The sequence below is a fragment of the Nicotiana sylvestris genome, chromosome 7, assembly GCF_000393655.2.
Source record: "Nicotiana sylvestris chromosome 7, ASM39365v2, whole genome shotgun sequence".
In the NCBI taxonomy this organism is placed as follows: domain Eukaryota; kingdom Viridiplantae; phylum Streptophyta; class Magnoliopsida; order Solanales; family Solanaceae; genus Nicotiana; species Nicotiana sylvestris.
Genome location: NC_091063.1, coordinates 11,627,544 through 11,642,880, shown reverse-complemented (window position 1 = coordinate 11,642,880; position 15,337 = coordinate 11,627,544). Strand labels below are relative to the sequence as shown.

At 35.2% G+C, this 15,337-nt stretch overlaps 2 protein-coding genes across 2 annotated transcripts; one reads left to right on the top strand and one right to left on the bottom strand.

Annotated features, from left to right (window-relative positions):
• The first annotated feature begins 3,729 nt into the window (after positions 1-3,729).
• Positions 3,730-5,494, top strand: LOC104250098 (scarecrow-like protein 23). The gene has a single exon (XM_009806651.2). The coding sequence runs from the start codon at positions 3,979-3,981 to the stop codon at positions 5,287-5,289; it is 1,311 nt and encodes a 436-aa protein (XP_009804953.1). The 5' UTR covers positions 3,730-3,978; the 3' UTR covers positions 5,290-5,494.
• A 562-nt stretch (positions 5,495-6,056) lies between these two features.
• LOC104250097 (COP1-interactive protein 1) lies at positions 6,057-15,038 on the bottom strand. The gene is made up of 6 exons (XM_009806650.2): positions 14,875-15,038; positions 11,282-11,399; positions 7,602-10,847; positions 7,249-7,491; positions 6,868-7,026; positions 6,057-6,549 (listed from the first exon to the last, which is right to left on the bottom strand). Exons 2-6 carry the CDS (start codon positions 11,360-11,362, stop codon positions 6,331-6,333), a joined length of 3,948 nt encoding a protein of 1,315 aa, XP_009804952.2. The 5' UTR covers positions 11,363-11,399; positions 14,875-15,038; the 3' UTR covers positions 6,057-6,330.
• Positions 15,039-15,337: the final 299 nt, after the last annotated feature.

The window sequence follows — 15,337 nt, the reverse complement described above, 5'->3', positions numbered from 1 at the left end:
ACGTAATATAAAAATAATTATTTAAATAAAGGTATTTTTATAATATACATTATTATGCTCAATTATATTATATATATATATATTCCATGCACGACTTAACAAGAGGTTGTGAGTTCGAGTCTCCCCAAGAGCAAGGTGAGAAGTTCTTGGAGGGAAGGATGCCGGGGGTCTATTTGGAACAGCCTCTCTACCTCAGGGTAGAGGTAAGGTCTGCGTACACACTACCCTCCCCAGACCCCACTAAGTGGGATTATACTGAGTTGTTGTTGTTGTTGTTGCACGACTTAACATAGCATATTTGATCCTATACAGATAGTACCCCTGCTTTCCGGTGACATAACTTTGTTTAAAAAAAATAAAAAGAAGATAAATGTTTAAAATTTAGAGGGTAAAATAGGTATTTGGCAATTCAAAATTTGAAAAATCTAGTTGAGTGACCTTCTGAGTGCAATAAATATAGTTCAGTAGCTTTGTTGTTACAAACGAAAAAAATAATTTTAAGAGATAATTTGGAATAATTGAGTGACCATTTAAGTAATTTACTCAAACAAATACATAAAACTCTTTGTATGGACTACAGCTTTTTGGTCCACATATCCTTTAATTCAATTTCAATCCGGAAAGGGATCACACTCAACCAGCCACGTGAATCTAATGCAAAAGCAATATACTAGTCATCTGTACATATTTTGCCTGTACATCTTATCGCTTCTACATTGTTTCCATTTTTCATTTAATAAACTGATATAGATAGAGAAAGTTTGTTTCCCCTTCTTTTGAAAAAATCAATCAAAGATAAAGGGGTAAATCTTAGCTGAATATAATAATTTTTAGAAAGAGTAACAGATAAAGAGAAAATGGTCATTAAGTTTCTTTTCGCTCAAGAATCATAATCTCTCTAAAGTCCGGCCCCTTTGTTACTTGGTTATTGTTCCCCTTTTATACTAAGAGAGAAAACTCTTCGAACTTGTAAAAGACAAAATACAAAAAATATTCGACGGAATATTCCTAATGTCCCATAATGGGCTTGCACTATTACAAGGGTCGTATAGTTTCTTTTTTGCCTTAAGGTCGTCTCCCTCGGGACGCCGACTCAAAGAGACCCCGTCGTTTATCGTACTCGTCGCTGATCGTGGTCGGTCAAATTTGTACCCATACATCAATATCTTCCCTAAAATTATGGAATATGTTGAACGTTATTTATAATTACATGCGGTGTACAATTTGGATGTGTCTTGTCTTGTTGGCCTAAGGTGTACTATTTATCACTATGTATATAGGCACTGCAGCATTGCACATGCTAAACAAATTTGTATTTCTTACCTATAGTTATGTATTTGAATGAAAAGGAGAGAACAAAAATAGGTATTGCGCTGGTGGGGCATGCACTATACCTATTTTTGTTCACAATTGATTTTAATCCTTTGTTTGGATTCTACACGCAAATTGTAACATGTTGTCACACATATAATTTCAAATTTTAAAAACTAAAATTTATAATTTAAAATCCTTTTCAATTCCCTAAAAAATAGTTTGATTATGCATCCAATTCCCTAAACGGATTGCTCGATTTTTGTAGTATTTTTTCGACAACAAAAGCGACGAAACTTTCGCTGATCTCATGTTTTTGCTTTTTCTGTTTTTCTTTTCTTTTCAAAAAGCAATTAGCGATTATAATTAAAGAGTTTATATTCATTTTTAGTTGAGTCAGTCTAAAATTGAAAAGAATATGATAACAACGAAAAAAAGTGTATAAAGGATAATTGGTGTTTCACTCCCGTACAATTAGTGCCGCCTCTTAGATGCTCACAAAAACCGAATACTATCAGAAGATGTATTAATTTAATAGTTTCAGACAGACGTTGGCATTGTTTTTTTGTGACAGTATAATATCACCAAAGCCAATAATTGTTATAAAATTTTCAGATTCGGATAACTAATTCATGTAAAACAAGACATTTTTAATGCTTAATAGAGTAAAAGAATATCTTTTCTTGTTTAAACCGAAAATCTAAGCAAATAAAAGAGAGAAATCGTATGTTCTGTGTGTTCTAAAGCAGCTAAGTAAAATTTGTTGAATTGTTAACAGCTTGTTTAGGTGGTTGTTACGTATCGTTTCATAATATGTATCATATTGTATTGTACTGTACTGTATCGTTTGATGAATATAATATTTGGATAGATTGTATTGTTTGCCGTTGTTTCATGATATCATGTACCAACAATATGAAAAATAAACCTGCAATATTATAAAGAAAAAATTATGATACGAGGTAAAATTATTATATAAAAAGAAAGGATAAATAATAAAATAAAATTATTTAATAATAATGAAGGGTGAGATGAGAGAAAAAGACAAGGTAACGATGCGATCACACCAAATCGGTCGTTACAGACACATTTTATCGTTACGTAACGACATACATTAAAATTTAAGTAACAATCAAAATAAATATCGTATTCAAAGTAACAATCATACGATACAATACTGTAATAACCATGGAAACAAGCTGTAAATCGTGTCATGAAAATCACGTAGAAAGAGTCTTAAAAAATGAAATAAAGAAAAACTAAATGACAACGCACCTAGATTGATAAAAAGAAAAATCGAATGGCTAAATGCTAGTCAAACAAGCAAACAAACTAGCCAGCAACTATGATAATGATATGATCATAACATCAACCTAATAAGTTAGCAGAAAAATAAAGGTAACAATAGCCTAACGATGTCAACAAAAGACAGTATATGGATTCCCAATTTTACTTTCTCTCTTGGTAAAATGACAGATGGAGAAATTAAAATACTACAGTATAATTTAAGTTTTTGGTCATTCACTGCGTTTTCGATATATTTTGGATTTAATTCAAAAAAGTTAAATGTATTCTAAAATTAATTAAATTAACCATAAAGTCAATTTACAAACTTGTTTGGATGGTTGTAATTACTTATCGTATTGTTACTTTAAATATAATGTTTGTTTTGATTATTATTTAAATTTTATTGTATCATATCGTTAAATCCGTTTTTACGTAATGATGAAAAGTATCACTTTATATAACAATAACGACCAATTTAGTATGGCCGCATTATTACTTTATCTTTTTCACTCATCTTTCCTTTTATTATTATTATTATTATTAAATAGTCCTATTTTATCCTTTGCACTACATTTCTATACAATACTTCTATCTTGTATCATACTTTTTTTTTTAAAATAATATTGCAAGTTTATTATTTATATTGTTAGTGCATGACATTATAAAATATCGATAAACGAATAAAATCTATACAACAACAACCCAGTATAATCCCACTTAGTGGGGTCTGAGGAGGGTAGTGTGCACGCAGATCTTACTCCTACCCTAGGGTAGAGAGACTGTTTCCAAATAGACCCCGACATCCTTCCCTCCAAGAACTTCCCACCTTGCTCTTGGGAGACTCGAACTCACAACCTCTCGGTTGGAAATGGGGATTGCTTACCATCAGAGCAACCCCTCTTGTCTAAAATATAATATATTCATCAAACAACACAATATAATATAATATCATATAATACAATATATTATGAAACGATACATACCAACCATCCAAATAAGGCGTACAACACCTAATATTATTCTCCAACCAAAAGTAGTCCATGTTTTTTCTCTTGGAACACATAAAGAATATTATATGGTAATATTAATAACCTTTTCTGTTGGAGTAGAGGATAATACTACTACCAGTATTTGATGTTAGAGGAAACATTCAAACACTAAAGACAAAAAGCTCCCTTCAATGTGCTTTACAAACATCGATAATTCCAAAAAGTCATGACCCTTTTCACATATCTCCCCCACCTCCATTACCACGCCCTTTCCTTCCTCACCACTCATTTTTTCTGCTGCAAATTAATTCTTACATTCTTGCCATGTTCTTTTTCTGACAACAAACTCCATAGCTAAGCTCCTTCATTTCTCTTTCTCAGTTTGGTGATCATGCTCCAGAGTCTACAATTCTCTGTATCTGCTTCTGCTTCTAATTCTAATTCATCTTCTTCTATGTCTTCTAAGCGCTCCATTGCTGACTTTACACCTGTTCACTCCGATGAAGATCCTCTTCATCTTACTAAACGACCTCGCAACAACGAAGAGGAGCAATTCGAAGAAGGCGAAGACCAACTCCCTGTCGATACTGACTCAGTTGGTCTTCGCCTTCTCGGATTACTACTCCAGTGCGCTGAGTGCGTTGCTATGGAGAATCTCGACGATGCGAGTAATTTATTACCCGAAATCGCCGAGCTTTCCTCTCCGTTCGGCTTTTCGGCCGAACGGGTCGCTGCTTACTTCGCGGAAGCTCTTTCCGCGAGAATCATCAGCTCACATCTCCGTTTTTACTCTCCGCTCAATCTCAAAACCCTAACCCTAACACACTCCCAAAAGCTCTTCACCGCTCTTCAATCTTATAATACGATAAGTCCTCTCATCAAATTCTCTCACTACACCGCAAATCAAGCTATATACCAAGCATTGGAGGGCGAAGATCACGTCCACGTCATCGATCTCGATATCATGCAAGGACTTCAATGGCCAGGATTGTTCCAAATTCTCTCCTCTCGATCAAGGAAACTCCGGTCCGTTAAGATCACCGGCGTCGGATCCTCCATGGAGTTGCTGGAATCCACCGGTCGGAGACTCACGGAGTTCGCTAACTCGTTCGGATTGCCGTTTGAGTTTAAACCGCTGGAGGGCAAAATTGGAAATATAACGGACCTGAGTCAACTCGGGGTGAAAATGGGCGAGATTATAGTAGTCAATTGGATGCACCATTGCCTTTACGATATAACCGGGAGTGATTTAGGGACGTTCAGATTACTAACTTTGTTACAACCCAAATTGATCACGATCGTTGAACAGGACCTAAGTCACGGGGGGAATTTTTTGGGCCGATTCGTTGAGGCGTTGCATTATTATTCGGCTTTGTTTGATTCATTAGGGGATGGATTGAGTGTGGAGAGTGTAGAAAGGCATACGGTGGAGCAGCAATTGTTTGGTTGTGAGATTAGGAATATTGTAGCTGTAGGTGGGCCCAAGAGGACAGGGGAGGTACCAGTAGAGAGGTGGGGTGATGAGTTGAAACGAATCGGGTTTTTACCCGTTTCGTTATCGGGTACTCCAGCTGCTCAAGCTAGTTTGTTACTAGGGATGTTTCCAAAAGGGTATACTTTGGTTGAAGAAAATGGGTGTTTGAAATTGGGATGGAAAGATTTGTCTTTGTTGACTGCTTCTGCATGGCAACCGTGTGATTAAGATGCTTTTTTGAAGTTCAATTTGAACCGTTGGATCATGTTCTAATGGCATTGTGCTATAGAATTTTGGACATCCTAATAAGTGAATTGCTCTTGTTCACTTTGGTCCTATTTCCGAGAAGTCTATACTTGTATTTGTCATTCTTGAAGATTATTCTTTTAAGAAATAATTGCAATAGATCTGAGAAATTTTTTGTCCTTTTGTATATCTGACTCTCCTTTTTCCATTAGGGGTCGTTTGGTAGCTGGTTACAGGTAAATTACTCATATAGTATCAGGAGTAGTATGACTAATACCATGTTCGGCAGCCTTTTAGTTACTTTGTAAAAAAGTTAGCATAACTAATGTCACGTTTTGTTGCCTTTTCCATTAGAGATATAAGCAATATATGGATAAGTTATACAATAAATCTATGGAGTATAATTTACGCAAGGTAGAATGTGAAATATTAATACATGTATTAGTAATACATGGATTAAACAATTAAATGACCAAATATTACAATCCATAAATTACTAGTCTATACATTACTAACGAATCCTTTTATAACTAAACCATGCACAACAAACCCGTGCATAACTAATTCCTACCGAACTAAATCTTTCAAAACTCTATCCAGCAACCAAACGATCCCTTAGTAAATTACCTATGTGGAAGATTATCACTTGCCAATTCGGGATTTAATTAAAGCAAATGACACACATATCACAAAAAGCTGCAACTTTCCGGACTTGAGCAAGAATAAAAGTTTGGCCAAAAGCTGGAATCTTGAAATCTTCAACAATCGATGCTTTCTTAAATAAACAAATTCATGACCAAAACTAAATACAACTTATGATTACTACATTAATCAATTAAGTTGAGGGAAACATGAAAACCAGTTCCCCAACAAACTTTTAGCCCCCAACTATCAAGTAAGATACCAACAATAAAAATCCAACTGCTTTTCAAAAATCACAAAGGGGGAAAACAAATGTATCCCCCAAAAATAAAAAAGAATAACCCATTCTCAAAACAAGACCAAAACTCGAACACCTTGATACTAATATCTTTTACCAAGAATTATTCCCACGATCACTGAAACTAGAGCAACACCCAAAATAAATTTCAGAGTCATGGCAGAAGATCCTTCGATATGCTGAACTTGTTGTTCACTGGATGATGGTTGAGTTGAAGAGACTTCCGTCTTCTTCTTGCTCTTTCGCTTCGTTGGAATTGGGAGCATTTCTCCAATATCCCTAGATTTCACCTCTACATTATCCTGCAATTTGAATTAAAAGCTATTACAACTCATTGATCTTTCGAGCTATTTCACAATCGCTATGGTCACAGTTATTAGTACATAGTTTACATTGCTCTCGTCCATAATAATTTTAGGCAAGCAGTCATCTAAAAGACTCGAGATATAAGATTAAGAGATGTCCCTGTTCATTTTGGTTACTTGTATATGCCATGTTTTTTAATTCTTGTAAACTAGAGGCGATTAAAGATGTGAAATGGTAGAATTAAAAAATGCAGATTCCATTCAACTATTCAAGATACCCCATCCCAGCAAATATGCTTCAAGAAAAAAACTGACCTTATGCTTCAATGTAGCATCAGCCTGCTGCAGTTTCTCCTCAAGTTCCTTAACTTGGTTTTGTAGAAGTAGGAGTTCTTTGCTTTTGACTTGCAGCTCCTCTGATGAACTCTTCAGAGTTGCCTCCTGCTCTAAGCCCTTATTGGACATAGCCTCTTTCTGTATTATTGGACATTTCAAATGTGAATTAGTAATCAAGCTTAAAATGTAAATGTTTAATTGTTATGCCATGGTAGAAGAAGAGGAAAAACCAGAAACATTTACTGGGATGACAACCTAATATTTGAAAAATGCTACAGAATTGGTTATAATTTAGTTAATAGTAGTACTATTAAGGAAGGATACTTGGTTGTGTATTGAACTGTCTAAAAATTACATTACCTCCTTTTCCAGTTGAGCCTCAGCACTAGCTAATTGCTCTTCAAGCTCCTTGATACGGCTTTGCAATTCAGACTTGTGATGAATCTCAGCCTGGAAAACTTCTAATTGACTTTTCAGAGAATCTTCACTTGACTTGAGTTCTTTCAACTGTTCTTCAAGATGTGCAATGACATTTTGCAGCTCCTTCTTGGAGGTTTGATGTGTTTCATTGAGCAAGTTGTTTTCCTCCAAAATGGATGATAACTGTAAACAGTGAATTTTTAAGAATAGTAAGTTGTCAGATGTAAAATACCTCCTGCAGTAATCGTTGCATAGTATGAAAACATCGTTTCAAAGTTTAGGTAGGCACTAACCTGAAGTTGTAGCTTTTGGCCTTCAGAGGTAAGCTGCTCTTTTAAGTTGTCTATAACTTGCTTTGAGGATGTAAGCTCTTCAACTGCTTCATTCTTCTCGGCAAATGCAGCTGACACTTTGGCTTCTAAATCATTGAGTTTAGACTCATTTGAGGTCACTTTTCCCTTTAGCTCTGAGTTCTCTTGAGTTAGTCCTTCTCTCTCCTTTTCAAGTTCGGTACACTTCCCTTTCAGCTCTTCAACGACGCTTTCAAGATCACTCAAATTCTTGCAGCTCTGCTCTAGTTCCACCTTTTGAGTTTCAGCCAGAGTAGCTGTTTCATGAGCCTGCTCTTCATATGTTTTCACCAGAGCTTCAAGAGACTGTAGCTTATCCAATAACTCTATACCTTCTGACTCTTTCTGGCTGAAGTTTTGAATGGCTTCGTGCAGCTTTGCCTCTGTTTCTGAGATGCGGGCTTCAGTTGCCGATTGAAGTTCGGAGGCTCTAGAATGCTGCTCTGACAGTTCTGTGATAGTGTTCATATGAGAAACTAGTTGTTGAACACTGGCCTCCTTTTCTGCATGGGCTGAGTTTAACTGTTCTTCAAGATCACTCACCCTGTTCTTAAGCAGCATATTCGTCTCCGCTAACTGTTGATTTTCAGATAAAATGTCTGCAGCTTTACTCTCTGCCTCCAAGATTTTCTTTTTGAGGTCTTCATTATCAGTTTCAGACGAAGCCAGCTTCGCCAACACCTGATCCAGTTCTTCCTTAACAGCCGAAAAACTTTCAGTAGATTTAGCAATCTGCTCCTCGTAACTCTTTAGCTGATCTTCAAGAGCCCTCAGTTTCTCATTCAACGTTTGTGCCTCTGAATCTCTTGTAACAAATTTGCCAGTGGCCTCTTGGATTTTGAGCTCCGAATCCCTTTTAAGTGTATCGTGCAATGACTCTAGCTCTATGCTTCTAGCTGTTGCTTGCTCCAAAACTCTTCCTTGTTGCTCAAGCTGCTCTTCCGCTGACTTTAGCTTTTCCATCACCTCACTCTCTTTCAACCCAGCAGCGGTAAGATCGTTCTCAATACCTTCCAGTCTCTGTTGAGTGGCATTCAATTCATTACGCAGGACCTCAAGCAGGTTTTCTGTTTCAGCTAGTTTTTCAACTGAATTCGTGTAGACATCCTCTAAGTTTTTCTTCTCCTCTGTCACATTGTTCAAGCATTGACTCAATTCCTTTTCTTTCTCCTTGGTCTCCTCCAGAGCAACCTCAAGGCTTGATGATTTCATTTGGAATGCCTCTACTTCTGCTTCAAGTTCAGATGCCCTGTCAGCGTGCTTCTTTGATTCTACTTCTGCTGCCACACATTTCTTCTCTAATGTGCTTATTTGTTCTTCAAGCTCCTGAATCCTATATTTCTCTGTTTCGAGCAATAACTCCAAGTCACTAACCTTTTTGCCTGCTTCATCTACTTTCGAGTGGGATACCAGCATCAAGTCCTCCAATTCACGGCTGCGTTGATCGGTGATGTTGGCCCGACCCTCATGCTCGGTGCACTTCTCAGCGACAGTCTTAAGCTCCACTTCAAGTTCTAAATTACGAGCAGTTGACTTGACCAACTCAGAATCCAAAAGAGCTATCTTCTCCTCGTACTCCTGCAATTTAGTATCCAACTGTTTCCTTTCTTCCAGGGTCTTCTCAAGAATGGCATTCAGTTCAGAAACTTTCCCAGAGAACTCCTCTAGTTCCCTCTTAGTATCATTGCTTTTCAGTTCCACCAGATTTATTTGTTGTTCTAGTTCCACATTCTTTTCTTCAGCTGCAATACAGCGTTTCTCCATTTCTCCAAGTAGTGATTTTGCTTCTTCTACCGCAGTGTTGGAGACTTGTAGCATGTCCTCAAGCTCAACATGTTTCTGGTTGGCAGTAGTTATGGCATTTCCAGATTCATGGTGAAGCTCTTCCAATGATGTTAGCTTCTGTTCTAGCTCGGCACTGTTTGCTAAAGCTTGAGAAAGAAGAGAATCTGCTTTGCTGAAATTCTCATCTGAAAGCTGCAATTTCACCTCTAGATCACCACATAATTCCTTCATCTGGACCACAGTGTTGTTTAGCTCGGCTACAGCAGCTTCAAGTGCTCCTTTCTCTGTAGATAGTTTGGCCAGCTCCTCCTGCGACACTGAGAGTTGTGTCTCCTGGCTTTTCAGTTTAGCATCGTATTGTTCCTTTAAATCTGCTTCCTCCTGAAGCTTCAACTTTATGTCTTCCAACTCAGATACTTTAGCTTGAAGATCTTCTTTAGTGGATGATAATAGAAGCTCAAGAGCCGAAAAATCCTCTTTTACCTGAGATTCAGAAGCTTTTCTAATATCCAACTCTTGGCTTAATTCATCTATAAGAGCTTCTTTTGATGCAAGTTTACTCTCAATATCTTGTACTTGTGATTTTGAGATCTCTAGCTCTCCTTGAACTCTAGAAAGCTCCGAAGCTGTACATGTGAGTGCTTCTTCAACCTTCTGATTTTCAGTAATCTTCTCATTTAGGCCCTTGAGTTCTTCTTGTAAAGAAGCCATCTGGTCTTCAAATTCTTTTGCACTCTGCTTCGACAACTCCAGCAATCTCTCAAACTCTAAGGCCCTCGTTGTCTCTGATTCTGCAAGTGAGCCACTTTGTTTGTGCAACTCCTCAAACTTTTTGGCCTCAGCTGCAGAAGTCAGCAGCTCGTGCTCGAGCTCCTCCATCTTTTTCTTTGAGCTTTCAAACTCGAGGCTAAGCCTGTCGAATGCCTCCTTAACATTAACATGATCCTTACTATTCAATTCTTGAGCTTGCAATGCCTCTTGTAATGCTTTAAGCTCAGTGTTATATCTACTTTCTGCTTCTACAATTTGCTCTTGCAATTTCTTGTGATCAAGTTCAAGCCCTTCAAATTTCTTATCAGTTTCCTGCATCTTCTCTTTTGTGAGCGACAATTCATCCTTTAACTTCACATTTTCAGATTCGATGTCTTTTAATGCCCCAGCAACTCTTTCCAATTCAAGCTCAAGGTCTTTAGCTTTTTCTTGTGCTTCCAGATATTCTCTGCTAGCCGATGAAATACTTGAGCTGTGCTCCCCTTCAGACTTTTTGCCTTCTGCAGGAGAAGTTTCAGCTGCAGCATGTGAATCATCTTTCGAATCCAAAGCTTCCTTTTCTACTTTTATGAACTCTCCATCAAAAGCAGACTCTTCATGTTCCTTCTGTCCTTCTGCCTCGCCATTGGGCACCTGTAATAAGATTTACCCCAAAAGAAGATAAGGAAATTTCTTAACCAGTGCATTCAAGCATAATATTTGAGCTTTAAGCTGGGGAAAATAGAAAAATGATTTAGTCGAAATCAAGTAAATTGATCTCCCATAGTTAATGCATTATATGCAGTGAGTAGAAAATATTAAGATTGTCATAGACTATTTATTGCATAACATTTGACAACAATCTGGTAAATTCATGTTTTTTTTTCCGGTGCCACCTTTACATCTAAAACTATGAGCTTAAAATCACTTTAAACCATATAAATATCAATATCAAACCACAGCCATTTATAAATATGGACAGCTTACCAGCTCCAACATTGATACCATATAAATATCAATATCAACCACAGCCATTTAAGAAAATGAAATTCTTGACAGTGAAGTAAAAAACAAGTAACGAGCATTACCTTAATAGGATCGTCTTTGCATTCTATCTTTTCTGAAACCTGTACCACTGGTACATCTGTGGTTGCTGCCTCTGCTTCCATTTAAAAATAGTTTCACCTTGTGAAGTTCTTACAGTATCTGGATTATAGAAAACAGCAACGTTAGTAAGTTAAAGATCAATTAACAAGTATTGCTTTTAAAAAAGGTTTGGACATGCTGAAAAGTGAAAACTCTTCAATTCACAATAACATATTTTACTTCTCTATATGAATATGGTACGTTAGTTCCAAACATTATAATTTAAAAGGGATTGAAAAGAAAGAAGAAAAGCTATCTGTGTGGATTGGTGTATACAAAATACTGGCATATAATTCGTGCCCATTTTTGTAATATTCACAGTTGTTACCAAATTCGTGCCCATTTTATATAAGTATCAATATAAAGAAAAATTGACTTTATCATTTAAAAAACAAACGAAAATAAAGGAGCAATAATTCGATGTGGACATAATATTTATATTTTCTCCAATCTTAAAGTTAATTTCCATGGTTTCGTAAAGCTCTGGTATCAAGATTTCCAGATGACATAGTTCTAACAACACAACTATAGTGATTGAAATGTGACTTCTTTTATTTTATTTTAAATCCTTGGAACGCCATTCAAGGAATAACAATTATGTCTATTTATTAAGTTTGCGTGCATACATTCTTGTGATATTCTTTAATAAAATCACAGAGTATATATTAACAAAACAGAAGAAAATAAAAAAGAAAGCGGAGGTAACTAAACCAAAAAAGTTACACAATATTGATTTTCTTTTTTCTATTTTGCCTTTTCGGATGGGGGAAAGTGAGATTATTATTAAATATAGTTATGGATCGAAAAGCAAAAAAAAAAAAAAAAAGAGTATTTGGTGGCTCTACAGACAAAGGGCATAGAAATAGTAATACTAACTCAATATTTGACGGGTCGGGCTTAGACTTACCATCTTATCCTTTCGAAATATTATAAGCTAGTAAATGCATTATTTAATTGAACTTTGCTTAAATGACCCGAACAAATGATAGCATTACTCTATCATGCCGTGCACGAATTCCTTGGTGGGACAGACACCAAAAGTCCAAAACATCATAAACATGGCAATTGGCATCTTCTTAGTTCTTGTCATCATTTGTTGCATATAGCGTGGCCTCCTGCCTCCCTGTTGGCTGATAATGGAGATTCGGTTCCTAATATTTTACTCCTTCACGCGGCTTCGATTTAGAGGCGGATTCGGGATTATAATGAAGCGGATGAATTTATATTTACGGATTTAATTTAAGTCTTTTATGATGAATTTATTGCACTTTTAAAATTATATGTTTAAAATTATACTCTTTTCGAAATTTTAGTGATTTTTACATATATATCTATTCTCCATACAGAAAATAAGACCGTCTGGAGTAGAATTTGAACCGTCAATTTGACTTGTAGAGGTGCACCCAATAATAATTGCACCATAAGAGTTTTTGAGCATGGGCGCACACACATATATTTAAATAATATTGAAAAATTATTAATAAATACATGACATGTATTTTGTATAAAAATTTCAATCACTTATGACTTAACCATAGTAAATTATATACATTTTCATCTTATTAAATCGCTTATCTATGGTAATAATATAATTTAATATAAACAAAAAGACGTATTTAACCATACTATTTAGCGATTTAATAATCGTCTTTCAGTTTGCTTCATTTAATATAATTATATACCTATCTACCCATTTCTGCTACAGTCAATTTAACAAAGGAAAAAGTACTAAAGTTAGGTTGGCCAAGTGAGCCAAGCCAGCTTATATATAATAATACTAGAAATTAAAAAGAACTTTAGACTATGACAAAGCACATAACAACAGCGATAACACGATGAGGTCACAAATACAACAAAAAAGAAATTCTACCAACTCCCGCTACAAAGTTAAGAGTCCATTACGTTGCAGTTTATAATAAATTTACCACTATTATTTTCCGATTCCACCTATGTTATATGAAAATATTTACCTCGGATTCCACCTATTTTACTATTGTGTTCTTCGATATTCCTCAACCTTTTAGTGAATTAAATAAAGAAATGTAAAACAGATCGAGTCTTAAGCCGTTAAGCGTCACGGAGTCTAAGCGTAGAGTCAAAATAATGAGTCAAAAAGTAGAATAAGAATACCTTAAATTATTCTACGCGATTGTGTAATATTACACTAATTTTCTCTTCGTAACGTTCTAACGCATGTCCTGTGGTAGATAAATAAATATCCCACAAAGCAAGAAAATGGAATAGAGTACCCAAAATTCTTAATAAATGGACAACTGATAGAAACAAATCCCTATTAAAAAAAGAGAAATGAAAAAAAAACAAGAAATTAGAAAATAAGAATGCTAAGTTGTTATTGTTTTTGTTATTATTATTATTATTATTATTATTATTATTATTATTATTATTATTATTATTATTATTATTATTAATTCCTTGCGTAAAATTTCAACAAAAACACGAAGATGGAAAGCAAACTAAGATGAAGCAATTAAATGAAAAATTCTACCCAAGTGAAAGCCACTACAGTATTTAGCCTAGTGAATAGCAAATTGTATTTAAGATGGAATCAAATCTAAATATGCTACTGATATTTTACAATTTTAAAATCACGCAAATTTTATGTTAAAGTAAACAAAAAAGCATGTGGATCCCACAAAAGGCGGGTTATATTCCGATCGCCTTGACGAAAATTAAACTACAGCTGAGCTAGCATGTCCTCATTCCCAAAGTCCAAAGGATCTAATCGTAACGAAAGGGGAAGAAAAAAGAAAATATTTATTTGCATCATATTGTAAAACTTTTTTACATTACAAATGTAATTTAACTTACGATAACTTATCAGTTATTACTTTTATTAGGTTATAAGTTAATGTCTTATAAAAGCTTAAAAGCTTAGTATGTAATTACTTATTACTTTATAAATGTTCTGATTGTGTAAAAAAATATAACGCATACAAAAACTTAAACTCTGATTGAAAATAAAGGCACGAAAGCTGTGTGTTTCCGGTAAGAATCACTAAGTTACCATTTCTACTGATTATATTGCACTATGAATATAATCAAATCCACCACTGATTTAACCTCTCAACTAAACAATTCTAAATATTTTCTACAGAATTTTAAGTAATTATAATTAAACAAAATTAATACATGATATGAACTGGTGCTTGATGATAAAACATGTAAGCCAAGTAAGACGATCAAAAGCGAGCAACAATTTGAAGATCATAGGAAAAACAGTACTCTGCTAAAAAATTCAATACTGTAAAATGATTACTAATTAGCGATCTACATCGAACTAAAAAATAAAAAAATTAAAATTAAAACTGAAACGAGATCTTCATGTAGAAGCTCTATCAACTGATCAAATACTAGAAATTTCACATTTTTTCCACAATTTCGAAGCACAGTACTGATTAGTGAGCCGAAATACACACTATAACTTCACAGATCAAAGATATATGCAATAATAATACACAGAGAGAGTAACAGAGAGATCGATGGAAAAAAAACAGAGAAAATGATGAGTTCTTACCTGAGGGAGAGAGACGACGATTTTGATTTTCGCTGCTTTACTTTTCGGAGTGAAGTTTTTGTTTTTGTTTCGAACTTGGAAAAAGTGCCAAATGATTTAAGAGAGAGAGAGAGAGATGAAGAAAGATTCTGGAGAAATTGTTGGTATTTAGTAGAAGAAAATGGAAAGAGGAGAGAGACCTTTGCCCTTCTTTGGCTAGTAGAAGAGCGGTGGGGGCCAATGAGGAGGTGGATTGGCTGTGGGCGGGGGCCACCCCTATTTGGAATTCTATTGGAGAATAGTTTTGTTCAAATTTTGCCCGCTTTCCCCTACTTTTCTCACATTTGCCACTCATTTCTTGTATTATTACAACTTTATCTCTCAATCACTACTATAATAGTTTTTTACCTTGTTACTGTATTTAATTCTTTTTTATCCTAATTCATATACGCGCTCATTTTTATGCAACTTTTACAAATTACAT